The sequence below is a fragment of the Lampris incognitus genome, chromosome 16 (genome assembly GCF_029633865.1).
Source record: "Lampris incognitus isolate fLamInc1 chromosome 16, fLamInc1.hap2, whole genome shotgun sequence".
In the NCBI taxonomy this organism is placed as follows: Eukaryota; Metazoa; Chordata; class Actinopteri; order Lampriformes; family Lampridae; genus Lampris; species Lampris incognitus.
Genome location: NC_079226.1, coordinates 20,614,972 through 20,628,626, shown reverse-complemented (window position 1 = coordinate 20,628,626; position 13,655 = coordinate 20,614,972). Strand labels below are relative to the sequence as shown.

The 13,655-nt window shown below is 41.2% G+C and overlaps 1 protein-coding gene across 1 annotated transcript; it reads left to right on the top strand.

The window, feature by feature from the left end:
• Positions 1–5,096: 5,096 nt before the first annotated feature.
• arf6b (ADP-ribosylation factor 6b) lies at positions 5,097–7,657 on the top strand. The gene is made up of 2 exons (XM_056295241.1): positions 5,097–5,179; positions 5,407–7,657. Exon 2 carries the CDS (start codon positions 6,062–6,064, stop codon positions 6,587–6,589), a length of 528 nt encoding a protein of 175 aa, XP_056151216.1. The 5' UTR covers positions 5,097–5,179; positions 5,407–6,061; the 3' UTR covers positions 6,590–7,657.
• The last annotated feature ends 5,998 nt before the right edge of the window (positions 7,658–13,655 follow it).

Genomic DNA, 13,655 nt, shown 5'->3' with positions numbered 1-13,655 from the left:
CTACGTGGATGACACCCAGCTTTATCTATCCACCAAGCCTACCTCCACTGTTCCGCCCTCTTCCCTTTCTGACTGCTTACTAGAAATTAAATCCTGGTTTTCATACCACTTCCTCAAACTTAATAGTGATAAAGCTGAGATCCTCCTAGTAGGCAATAAATCTACTTTAGCCAAACCTGATAGTTTTTCTCTGACTATTGACAATTCTATAGTTCCTCCATTGCCTCAGGTTAAGAGTCTGGGTGTCATCCTGGACAGCACATTATCTTTTGAAACTCAAATCAACAATGTTAATCGGTTTGTATACTTCCACATACGCAATATTAATTGTCTTTGCCCATCACTTGCACCTAACAGCACAGCCATACTCACTCACACCCTGGTTACATCCCGTATTGACTACTGTAATTCTATCCTCTTTGGTCTTCCCCTCAAGTGTCTTCATAAACTTCATTTGGTCTAGAATTCAGCTGCCCGTATCATTATCAGAACTCCTTCCATAGATCGTATCACTCCTGTTCTTCAGCAACTCCATTGGCTCCCTGTTAAATACCATATTGACTTCAAGATCCTGCTCCTCACCTTTAAGGCCCTTAATAACCTAGCTCCTTCATATTATTATTATTATTATTATTATTATTATTATTATTATTATTATTACTACTACTACTACTACTACTACTACTACTACTTAAAAAAAAACCCAGGGTCTCTTAATAACTATCAACCATTCTCTAATCTTCCATTCTTTTCTAAAGTATTAGAGAGAGTTATGTATCAACAACTTTAAACCCATATAGAAGAAAACCTTCTATATTAACCTTTTCAATTGGCTTTCAGGGTGTCACTCCACTGAAACTGCTCTGACTAGAGTGGTGAACGATCTATTACTAGTCAAAGAAGGTTGAATTAGTTCATCTGGATACAATATTTATTAACAGATACGTTTTGTCTCTCAGCTAAGTGACATCTTTATTTTGAGTGATGAAACGTATCTGTCAATAAACGTTGTATCCAGATGAAGTGATTCAACCTTTTTTGATTTCTTACCTGGATTATTGAGCATGCATCAAGACAGATCTTTTACTAGCTACGGACTCTGATTCCACTTCTGTGATTCTACTACTGGACCTCAGTGCAGCCTTTGACACCACTGATCACTGTATAGATTAAAGACAGATTAAATTGTTATAGACAGATTAAATTGTAATTTTGGTGTCTTTGGTTTGGCTCTCTCTTGGCTTAAATATTACTTATCTGGAAGAACACATTGCATCTGCTTTAGTAATATTATATCAAAATTCTCTGATGTTAAATATGGTGTAACTCAGGGCTCAGTTCTTGGCCATCCACTTTTCTCTCTTTGTATTTCACCACTTGGCCAAATTATACACAGTTATGGAATAAATTTCCATTGTTGTGCTGATGATAGTCAGCTGTATGTGCCTGTAAGAGCTGATGATCAAACTCAAATGACTAATTTAGAGGCCTGCTTGGCTTCTGTGAAAAATTGGATATCACTCAACTGTCTGCTTTTAAATTCGGATGAAACAGAGATGCTGGTCGTTGACTCTGCTAGACACAGACACCAGTTTGATCAAGTAACAATAACAATCAACAACTCTGTGATTTCACAAAGTGTGGCAGCCAAAAATCTTGGTGTTACACTTGATCCCAGCATTTCCTTTGATAAACACATTAAAGAAATCAACGATACTGCCTTTTTTTCACTTACATAACATAGCTAAAATTCAATCTTTCCTGTCTATGTCTGACGCAGAGACTCTAATATGTGCATTTGTTTCATCCAGACTTGATTATTGTAATGTTCTGTTTTCAGGTCTGCCATATGCTAGTACTAAAAGTCTTCAGATGGTTCAGAATACTGCAGGTAGAATCCTAACTAAAACTAGAAAATTTGACTGTATTACACCAATTCTTGCCTCCCTTCATTGGCTTCCTATCCATGTTAGATCAGACTTCAAGGTGCTTCTGCTGACTTATAAAATCCAAATGGGCTTGTCACATCTTACCTCTCTGATCTCCTTAAACCGTACATTCCACCTCAAGCCCTTTGCTCTCAAAATACAGGGCTCTTGTGTGTGCCCAAAGTTAAAAGGAAGTCAGCTGGTGGCAGGGCATTTCCCATCGGGCTCTGTCCTTGTGGAATAACCTGCCTTCTGCCATCAGACAATCAGAGTCTTCTGAGTCCTTTAAATACAAAATTAAAACTCGTCTTTTTGCCTCAGCCTACAATTAGTTGCCTTTAAGTTGAGTGCTTCACAACCTGTATTGCATGGCGGGTCGGTTTCTGTCTCAATTAATTTACCAAGCACTGTTCTGCCAACGACATTATAGTGTATAGATTATTGACTATTGCAAACTGTTCTCTTCTCTCACATGTCTTTTCTCTCTGAATGATGTCGTCTCCTTTCTCTTCTTCTGTGTGTGTGAAGAGTGTGATATGAGTCTTCCTTGTATGCACGTGCAGTCTGCTCTCCTCCCAGGTCTCCATGGTGGTAGTGGTCGCCACCTGGACACTGCTTGGCAACCCCCTCATCACATTTTCTTTTTATATATCTTATAAATCCATATAATTTTGTTATCCTGTTTCAATGTTATATCCTTCACTCACTCAGATGTGTGACTATATATATATATAGATATATATATAGATATATAGATATATATATAGATATATATATAGATATATATATATATATATATATATCTATATATATACAGATGCAGGGAAAAATATTTTAATACATAGCAGTACAAGCCTGTTTCTTGCGTCACGCACTCATCAGTTGCTAATGTCTAGAGCTAACATTTGCAGCTGATGAGTGCGTGACGGACGAAACAGGCTTGTACTGCTATGTATTAAAAGTTTTTTCCCTGCATCTGTATTAGTTGAGCACTTCTATCAACACCATTGATGGTTTTGGGGGGGAAAAACGCTATATACGTATGTATATATATATATATATATATATATATATACATACATACATATATACATATATACACACACTATATGTGTGTGTGTGTGTGTATATGTATATATTTGTACACACACATACATTACAGACACACACACACACACACACACACACACACATATATATATATATATATATATAATTATTTTTTTATTTTTTATTTTTTTGTCGACATGGTGATGCTAGTCGTGTGGCTCCCTGGGCTGTTCCGATGGCATCTTGGCATCCTCCTCATCATATTTCTCATATATTTTTAAATTCCATTTTATCGGTTATCCTCTTTCAATGTTGTATTCTGTAAATTGTGTAAACACAACATCCATTTCACATTGTCCGTCTTGGGAGAGAGATCCCTCCTCTGTTGCTCTCCCTGAGGTTTCTTCCTATTTTTTTTCCTCACTTTTAAAGGTTTTTTTTTATTTTAGGGAGTTGTTCCTTATCCGATGCGAGGGTCTAAGGACAGCATGTTGTGGTGCTGTAAAGTCCCCTGAGGCAAATTTGTAATTTGTGATACTGGGCTATACAAATAAAATTGACTTGCCCCATTAAAACAGTTCATGGTATTAAATAACATGCTGCGAGAGGGGGGGGGGAGACTCCCGCCGAGCGAGGGGCAACTTCTTTATTTAAGAGACTGAGAATCAGATGTATCAGTTAGCTACAAGCTGGGAGAATCAGTATCAAAATAATTTAATGAACTGATTCTTTGGTGAGTCTAATTCATCAATAATCATAATCTGAAGCAATCAATTTTTAATAAGGATGTTACATTTCAGATTTTAAAATTTATTGTTCAGAGTCAAGCAGGGTGCCGTTGTGTTATAGATTAGTTTGCAATGGAATTTCGGGTTAAAGTTTATGTTTTTGCTCAATCAACTATTACTTCTTTGGAGCTGTAATGCCTAACTAGTCAAAAGTAATGTTCAAACGTCCTGTATCTGAGGTGTCGATAGACAAATGCAGAATGCAGAAGACACAAGATCCCCCGACACATGGATTACATCAGTGCCAAGTCCAAAAGTATAGGGCCCAGATTCGCAGCCAGGAGCTGGAACATAAATACTGTATGAAGGGGATTCAGCTGCAGCAGCAACAATATCACAGGGTGCTGAAGACATTTAAATCTGGCTGCTGTAGCTCGTCCCAGAAATCCAAGGCAAAACCTCCATGTAGTTCCACACCCCCCCTTGTCTGCCAAGCACAGGTGGCGAAAGACCGGAGAGACACAGAATCCGAGTGGAAATGTCCGTAGTCAGTCAGAGAAGTATCACTGATCTGGGACCTGACAGCCAGAGACTGGATCTGACACATTCTTTTAGTACTTGGGCAAACATACATTTAAAGAGACAACAGCCCTCTTGGAAAACCTTGAATTTTTCAGTTATAAGGTACAGACACATTGTAATGATTCAGACAATGGAACTATTCAGAAAAAATTGCATCACTTGCTCTTAACCACAGACTTCCTTGAGCTGTTGGCCAACGCCAACAACACAACTCATATGTCATGGGTTGTTCCTACCCTGATTTAAAAAGTATCTAACTGACAGTCATTATAACCAAAAAGTCTGGCTGGCTTAACTAATAAGCAGGCAGAATTCCTCGCCGATTGCACTTAAGCGGTTGTCAATGATGGATGAAAACCGAGGTTGTGCAGAGAACTGCATAGACAAGTTAATACACGTACCACAGGATGACGCTATTGCACTTTGTATAGCGACCAGTTGAAGGCTTCATTCACACAAAATTGCTTACATGAGTTGTTTTATTCTTTAAAGAAATTCAAAATAATTTAAGCGCTTTCGTTATTCTAATGGTTTGATTCAATAAAAGTGAATTCGAAATTAACGCAAGTAAGCGTTTATACTGTGCACCCTCGTTTCTGAAGCTAATCAATGCATTTAAAAATGGGTCAAATAAAAGCAGTTGTCAAGTAGAAAATCGATAAGGTAAAACATGTACTCATTTTATTTCACTTCTTTTCGACTCGTCTGACTCGCCGGCGGATGACGTCCGGGTCCAGGCGGACCGTATAGTTGAATGAGCTTGAAGAGCGGAAGTGGCAGTTGACGCAGCTCCACACCTTTCCGGTGAAGCAGCTCTGCGACTCACTCGGTTGAGAGGAGAAAGACGAGGAGCTGGGGTGGACATATCGTGTGAGGAGGGGGGAATAGGAGGTAAATTGTTCACAGTTTTTATTTTGGGATTGACATGAAAGGGCTGGAGAAAGATGCTTTGTTACCAATTCACCTATTGATTAGAACTAACGATTAGTTTGCCAAAAGCTAGCTATCGTTAGCTGGAAAGCTAAAGTTAGCTTACCAGGCGACAAGCTAGTATGCTAGCCACCGTTAGCCAAATTGAGATGTCTCTGACACTCCTCCCAAATCTCTTTTTTTTTCAGGGGGACAAGAAGTGGAATATCTTGGATGAATAAACATATTGCTGAGTCACTGAGGATTTTTTCCGGAGAGCCATCCTCAGCTCGATTAAGTTAAGCGCCGCTCGGTGGACTTGCTGCGGAAAATTGCTCGTCTCCTCTGGTGGTGCTGAAAAGAACAAGGGCGCTCCCGGCTCGGAGGACGGCCAGTCACAAACCACCAAGAGGAATTCTCAAGTACCGCAGGCTTTTTTCTGGGCCTAATGTGGTCTCTCGCCAGACGAGCCGCTTCCCTCTAAAAATCGGCTTCGTCGCAGCCTCCCCACTTATATGCATTTACTTTTGAGTAACACAATGGACGGTTCTGTAACAGCCGCTGCAAAGTTGATAGAGTAATTGTGCCATGCTCTGTAGAGGCCCGACAGACGTTATGGTAGCATTGTGAACTTGAATGCCTCTGCACCTTGAACGTTCCTTTAGCGCAAAAAAAACAAGAGTATTAAGCCCCGCACTACATTTGTTGTTTCACGTTGTCATTTTGACACTTTACATATACTTGTCATGTCCTCACAAGCAAGTTCATAAGCAAGATTAAACGATAAAGTCCAGGTAAAGGGATAATAGTGGGATCTGACTTTTTTTTTTCTCGTCCGGAAAATATTTATGCACAAAGTTCAAAATGGGGAAGGTGCTCTCGAAGATATTTGGCAACAAGGAGATGAGAATATTGATGCTTGGACTTGATGCAGCTGGCAAGACAACAATCCTTTATAAACTGAAACTTGGACAGTCAGTCACCACAATTCCTACAGTTGGCTTCAATGTCGAGACTGTCACCTACAAAAATGTCAAGTTCAATGTCTGGGATGTGGGAGGCCAAGATAAGATACGTCCTCTGTGGCGACACTACTATACAGGCACTCAAGGGTTAATTTTTGTAGTGGATTGCGCGGACAGAGATCGCATCGATGAAGCCAGGCAGGAACTTCACCGCATCATTAATGACCGGGAAATGAGGGATGCCATAATCTTGATTTTCGCCAATAAACAAGATCTTCCGGATGCTATGAAGCCACATGAAATCCAAGAGAAGCTTGGGTTGACCCGCATAAGAGATAGAAATTGGTATGTTCAGCCCTCCTGTGCGACCACAGGTGATGGACTATATGAGGGGTTGACATGGCTTACGTCCAATTACAAATCTTAATGTTTGAGTGATGACTGTTTTAGGTCAAAACTATAATAAATTTGCAAGTAACAAGTCACTTCTCAAATGAATATGGTAAAGAAAATGTTGATTATCTTCCATTTATTTTTAATACTATGTTTACCCCATAACTAATTTATCTTTAACTGGGTTTGCTGGCTTAACGTTTGCTTGTACTCTGTAGCAGGCCTATATCATATTCATACTTTGGGGGGCTTGCTTGATGAATATCAGATTACTTGGTCCTAATGTTAAAGCTTCAGAAATCACCGCCTTTGCCTATTCTTTCTCCTGTTTTATACCTTTCTTTTTTTTTTCTTATGAAGCTTGAGTTTTTCTTTTCATTTTGGACTAAAGCTTGTTCCAAGGTTCTTCGATGGTCTGGGTTGCTGTTGAACATGTTCTGGTTCGGTTTTCTTTTTCAAAGGTGAAATCGTTCATGTTAAGTAGCCTATTTTGACTGTCACTTTTATTTTAATACTGTACTGTGATTCAAAATATTTCCTTTCAATGGTATTGACGGTTGCAAGGAAAGCATCTACCATTGCTAACATTTAATTGTCGACATTCTGGACATTAGTGGAAAAAATGACTTCAGACATGTTTTGTTACCCACCCCATGGATCCCATTATGTGGTCTATATAATCAATCAATTGACCTTTTGTGTCATGTCTTGATAACTAATTGTGCTAAATACTCACTAGGCCACCAGTAACTCTTTAACATGCTTGTCAGGATGCATTTTGAGTTATGGGTAACATTTTATAGTCATGTAGTCATTTGACTCTGTCTTTCCAAAGGAATGTCATTCAACTCTGAGCTCTCTCAGTCAGCTGCCACGATTGAGTCATCCCAGAATTGGGACACTATATGATAGCCTATATCTGTAGCATGAGTACTGAAGTACAGTAACCCTACATCAGAGTCTTATCTGTCATGCAGTCAGAGGGAACCACTCAACAGTGAGATGTTAAAGACACCTTGTGGTGCAGCTCTTACTCCAATTTTGACTGGGGAAACCATGTACAGAACAATGTCATTGTAATGTCTTATTAAAAAAAAGTGATTTTAAATACGTCATGTCTTTGGTTTTATTGTTGCAGAGATTTGAGCAATATCCTTAACGCATTATCATGTCTTTTTGTGTTCCAATGTGTAAAATCAAAATTGGCTTGAGAGAAATACTTACATATTTGATGTAGAAATGGCTTAAATGAAACTGTTGTAGGAAAACTGGTGAATAATGTCAAGGCTGCTTGGAGACCATACCATTTTCTGCATTGTAGTGTTCCCATTCTCGTGCTGTAGTTTTTTTTCACCAGTGAAAAGGAGTGTCTAATCTTACTGATTCTTTTGCTAGTGAATGGGGAAAAGGCAAAACAGGAAGTGAAACTGATGGTCTTGTTTGAAGAATAACAGAGCCACATGATATGTCTGCATGGGGTTTAGGACATTGCACAAACGCTTAGATACACAACTGAATTCTCTGACTTTCCTATGCGCATGATTGTGAGCCAAATCTGAGTTGATGCTGAGCTGTCAGCTATTACTTCCTGAGTTTGCTTTTGTTTGAAACTGAATGCAAAAGCGGCAATAGTTTTATTCAGTAGAGATCCCATCGAGACGGATGTCTGTTCAAGTTGGCAAATGAAAACTGCTATAGCGACGTTGAAAGAATTGGGAATTTAAAAAAAAGGCAAAGTGGATAAAGAAACTGAATATCAGAACGTGATTCCTGTTGTACTTTACAAAGTAACATTGCAATTTTACTGAAGACTAAATGGCTCGATGACTCAGTGAAATGCACAGCCCTGAAAAGACGAGAAGTCTTACTTTTCCAAAGAAGGAAGCCAGACTCTAGATCAGAGACAAAGTTATTGAATTGTGGAGAAGTGGGTGCTGGAGCCACTCAGCCTTTTGTGTGTTGTGGTCTTCTAATCCTGAGTCAGTTGATCCTCTTTCCAGTCTATGAAAAGGGACAGAACTTCCAACACCCCATAATGTAAATAAACTGAAGTGGCACAAAAGAAGATGAGGTCATCTTCCACTGCTTTTTTTTTAATACCCGCTGCTGTAGATTACACTAAAGATGAGGGTTATGATGAATATATGCACAACAAATTTAGCAAACAACCTCAGGCTAGAGATTAACAAAAGCAATATTCAACTATGTCAAACATTTCAGCTGCCATGAACTCAGTCAGAACTGGCTACTGAAGAGTAATTCCCTCTTAAATCTGCAGGATTGTTAGATTTTTATTGCCAGAATAAAATTTAAGGGTACATGGTATTACTCAATGTGTTTTAGTAAAATCTCCCTTTAAAAAAGCAAACCTGAACTCGACGGTGCACCACTAATAAGTCTGTTTAGAGAACGACACCATTGAGGCACAGTGGGGAAATGCCTTAGCTCCCATTAAAGCTAATTAAAGAACAATCAAGGAGAGTTTACAGTCCTGACAAAGACAGGATTGATGGTGATACATGTGGGCAGACCCTGGTGTTTTAGGCAACAGAAGATTAGTTTTATTCAACAGATTTCTGAAGATAGTTCCACTATGAGCATCATGAAGGACATTTTGTCCTTCGTTGCATTTTACACATACACAAAATCGGCACTGTATAAGCTGTTTTAAAAAAAAAAATCTCTTAGATGTATGCTACATTGACACAGCTTGAATGGGGTGCATGCAATCTTTACATCTCAAGTCAGACATAAGTACACATTTGCAGTTGTCAAGGACAAACAAACATTTGTCAAGGAGAAAGTGTCCCCATCCGCAGACTTTCAGAAACATAATTATGGTGTCGTTTACCCAGTGGAAAAGCAGATAAAGGTTGTGGAGGCCTGGGGATGTTAGCCTTAGCACCACAGTGGTTTCTGTCAGACAGGTCAGGTGACATAGTCTCACACACAGACACATATGATCGCAAGGCAAGAGAAGCCATATAAGCTGCACACTGCATGTAACAGTGACTTGAAGCCTTGATAAAACATCAGCCATCATTGAGCGCATACACACCATGCAAAGTTCCACATCTATCTGAGCTGTCACACTTTCAGTTGGAGCTTGGCAAATGGACGGCTTCCATCAAACCCTGAAGGTGGTTTGATTGAGTCGTAATGACCACTGGTTCCCTCCACTTCATTACAACCACATGACCCTCATAGCCTTTATGGGGCACACAAATGCCTTCAGGGTGTGGACAGAAACTATAACAGAGGTTTTAAGACCTTTCCTATGTAAAGATGAGACCTCCTAGTCTTTCTGTCAACTCCCTCTGGGCTTGATAGAAATTCCTGAGGCTTCCTGAGAGGAAAGGTTTGGAATGGTTTTCATTTTATGGAGAGCAGGGTATTTGCTATGCAGTCACCCTCACTGGCAGATGTTGCACACAAGAGGCTTATTTCCCCCTTTGTTTATGCAGTGTCAGATCAGCTTGCATTCAACAGGTATTGCCAGGGAAGGGGTAAATATTGTGTTCACTGAGAGTCAGTGATACTGTTGCTTCGGTATGGTTTAGCTATCTTTCCTTGGAGCGCTGCCACTGACAGCACTACCATACACATTTCACTGATGACACCTGCAGGATATCGAGCAGGCTTGACTCTGATATTCTTCAAAAGTAGGAGGGGATTTACTGTCGCCGTATGTGCAAGGCACCGCTTATGCATACTTTTCTTATGCTTATGACACATTTCACATTAGGTACCCTATTTGTTGGGGCAGTTTTTATTGCAACAGCCTAATGGGACCTCTGCCAAGTGTCGTGTGGTGGTTTGGTATCACTGAGGTATCTGGCTCTGTTGCAACAGATTCCACTTCCTCTATTCTTCCCTAAAAGAGGAAAATGAGGAAAACAACAAGTGCAAAATCAGTTGACACACCTCTCACCCTTCTGCCACATCGGCCTTCCTGCCCTACACTAGCTAATATTTAGCAAAGGTCTCTAACAGGGGGAGCGTGCCTAGGTTCCCTCAGCCCTATTTCATTGAACCTTACCTAAACTTAACCTAAACCACCTTAATATGATTTAACCTCAGCCTCTACCTAACCCGAACCTTAACCTTAACCCAATCCGTACCTTAACCGACAGCTAACCCACGGGGCTGAGGGCGCAGAGGGCTGACCCCCTGTAACAACACATGAATTGCCCAAGAGGAGTTGTACAACAGCTGTATTTCAGACGTGCTGGCAAACCAAGTCCAAGTTAAAGCTGTGTTGTTGTTGTTTTTAGTGCTGTGGTTTCAGGTTCTCAGTCATCCTGACTTCCTCTTTACACCAAATCCAGAACTGAGCAGGTATCTTTACACACATAGTTTTGACTTTGAGGTGCGAGTATAGGAGTCCAACAATAGCCCAGTGTTGGCCTGTGGCTCAATGACCGCCACACACACACATGCACGCACGCACGCATGCACGCAAACACACACGCGCATGATTTGTGATACCTACAGACACAGACACACATATTTGCACACATAAACTGTTATTAAGAGAGATTATTTTATATCTGCCAAGTAGTGGGTGGGGACACCTCCTCCAAACCACATTTCACAAAGTTTTGTTCAGTAACTGCTTATCCTCAAGGACAGAAAAACATCCATTACGCCCTTTGGTGAAGAAACCTCTCCTACAGTAAGCTCCAGCCCGTCAGTACAGCCTGTAACGGTGCGCCATTAATAATGAACTCACTCATTGCTCAGTTTGAAGCAAGGTCGGGAAGTGGTTGAAAGTTAGCTTTAAGTTTCCTGCTGAGGTTAAGGCCCTTGAGTGCTGTGGAACATGCACGCCGTCAGTTGCGTTGTAGAAAAATGTGTGGGCCTACACAGATGCACTCCTTCCTGTGTGCTGGCATAACTGAGTTTTTTTTCTTTTCTTTTTTCTAGAAAGTTCTAGGTGCACTCTGGGCATTGCTCCAACACCAGATTCCATTCATATCTGCAGCTCAAGGTTACTTTTTATGGTGAAATCAGAAATTCAAAAGGGGGAAGTACAATTTTATAAACTACTGAAGGACTGCAAGTTTATATGAGCCACACAGTCTTTTTCAACAGCCATCCACAGCCACGCTCTGCGGAGCGTCTTAGCTGGAACCTCTATTTGTGTTCCCTTCTGTGGAAGTCTGAAATTTGTCCCGATGATCCCTTTGGGAATTGCAGTATGTCTATCACAGCTGTGTGAGAGTGTGAACCAAAAAGAAAACTTGAATTATGTTTGTCCTTGGACTCATATCCAGTGTTTGTCCAGCTGTAAAAGACAGGCAGCGCAGAGAATCACTGAAGAGTATTCCTCTTCCCACCCTGAGGTTTAAGATGAGCCACAGTGTAGACAGTGAAAGGAGAAGTGTTTGGATGCTGCCGCAGCCTCCTAGCCACAAATAACGAGGACTCCAGCAAACATCTGATATTGTACTAAAATGATCTCATTTGAACTTTTAAGATTCCCACATCCAATATTGACCTTTATTTATATAAACTAGACAGAGGGCCTTTTGTTGGCACTGTGTATTTGCTCAGGGCCTAGTCATACAGGACTCAGAGCATTGACCTCATTCATGTTGTAAGACCGTATTCCCTCGGCTTTGCACATTCTACTAAACAGAAAACCACACACGTCACAATCCTAAAAGGTGATTTTGATGTCAGTGTGTAGAGAAAATCAGACAAGTGTATTCATCAACTAGCTTGCAGCAGCCACGTCTACTCAAAGCCTGCTGGCCACAGACTGACATCCGTCAGTGTTAGAATGATGGATATCCAAGCAAGGCCACCCCAAGGGCCTCCTTCAGCAGAGCAGCCTCCCACTACAATGTCCCGCTCAGTGACTGACTGCATTTGCACGTCTGACAAGATTGCTCTAATTACAGAGGAGCCAGTGTTTAGAGTGGCAACACATCCGCATTCGACAACTGTCAGTGTCTGGAGGAAGCTCAAATCCAAACCAAGGCAGATGCCGCTGCTCACACACAAGCAAGGCATAGACCGCGCCGAAGTAATGACTCAGGGAAACACTGCACCCACATAGTACATGCACATACATACACATACATATATGCTGCTCACCACTCACTCCCTTTTCAGTGTTGGGAAACCACACATCGCAATGTGCTGCAAGGATAGCTGTCGCAGGCACTCAATCATTTACACCCAGTGGCATTTAATGTATTGGATCGATAAACCCTCTCATTACTATTAATGCCATGTTTGAGTTGCTTCTTCATTGAGTGCCATACTGACTACCACGCTGACTAGACATGTCCCCACTGTTAGATAGAAAATGGCAATAGTTGCTAATACAGTACACATAGGATCCATTTCAGGTGCACTATTAAGCTAATAGTGGTGCTTTTAAAGGGGAAGTGAGGATGAAAGCATGCATGCACAAGATTCTCATAGTGCTGCTGGATACATGTCCCCTCTCAACGGCAACACAGCTGTCCTAACAGCACTCCCGCCCCCTCCCGTTTCCCTGCAGAGGGAGGGAGATGTGTGTGTGTGGGGGGGGGGCTGTGAGGAGGTGGAGTCAGTGATTGTGATTCCATAAGCTAGTTGTCCTGTTGGGCTTCACTCCACTGGAACAGGGACACCTCTGCTCTCGACACCACTGAACACAAAGCTGCAAATAATCAGTGCTGTGGCATCATTATTCAAGATGGGACCGGAGAGGCAGAGTAACAACGCCTTAATAACATGCTCTCTTCAGAACATGGCCTCTGATGTCAGACCACACTGAGCCTTTTGTGAGTGTGGAGTTTATCAGCCTCACTTTGTCATGCAAAGGGAGGAAGGGACACAGAAAGGTCTTGGGGGGCGGGCTTTTACAAGATTGGAAGAGTCACACTTTCCACTCTCCTGCCTATTTTTAATCAGCCCAGTTTGATGTCTATTCCTGAGCCACTCTTAAATAGTTGGTGAGAAAATGAGTCTTCTTTTCTGGAACAGTGTCTCCTGGCTCCTGGCAGCGTGATGGTGATGATGACACAAAGGCTCCTCTGTGTCACTTGGCTGTGATGCAGCAGAATACTGACTGCACAGGCTCTGGAATCATGCTCTCTCCTTCA

Bases quoted from the DNA above. Each gene is read 5' to 3' on its own strand.
- arf6b (XM_056295241.1), top strand. From the start codon at position 6,062: ATGGGGAAGGTGCTCTCGAAGATATTTGGCAACAAGGAGATGAGAATA.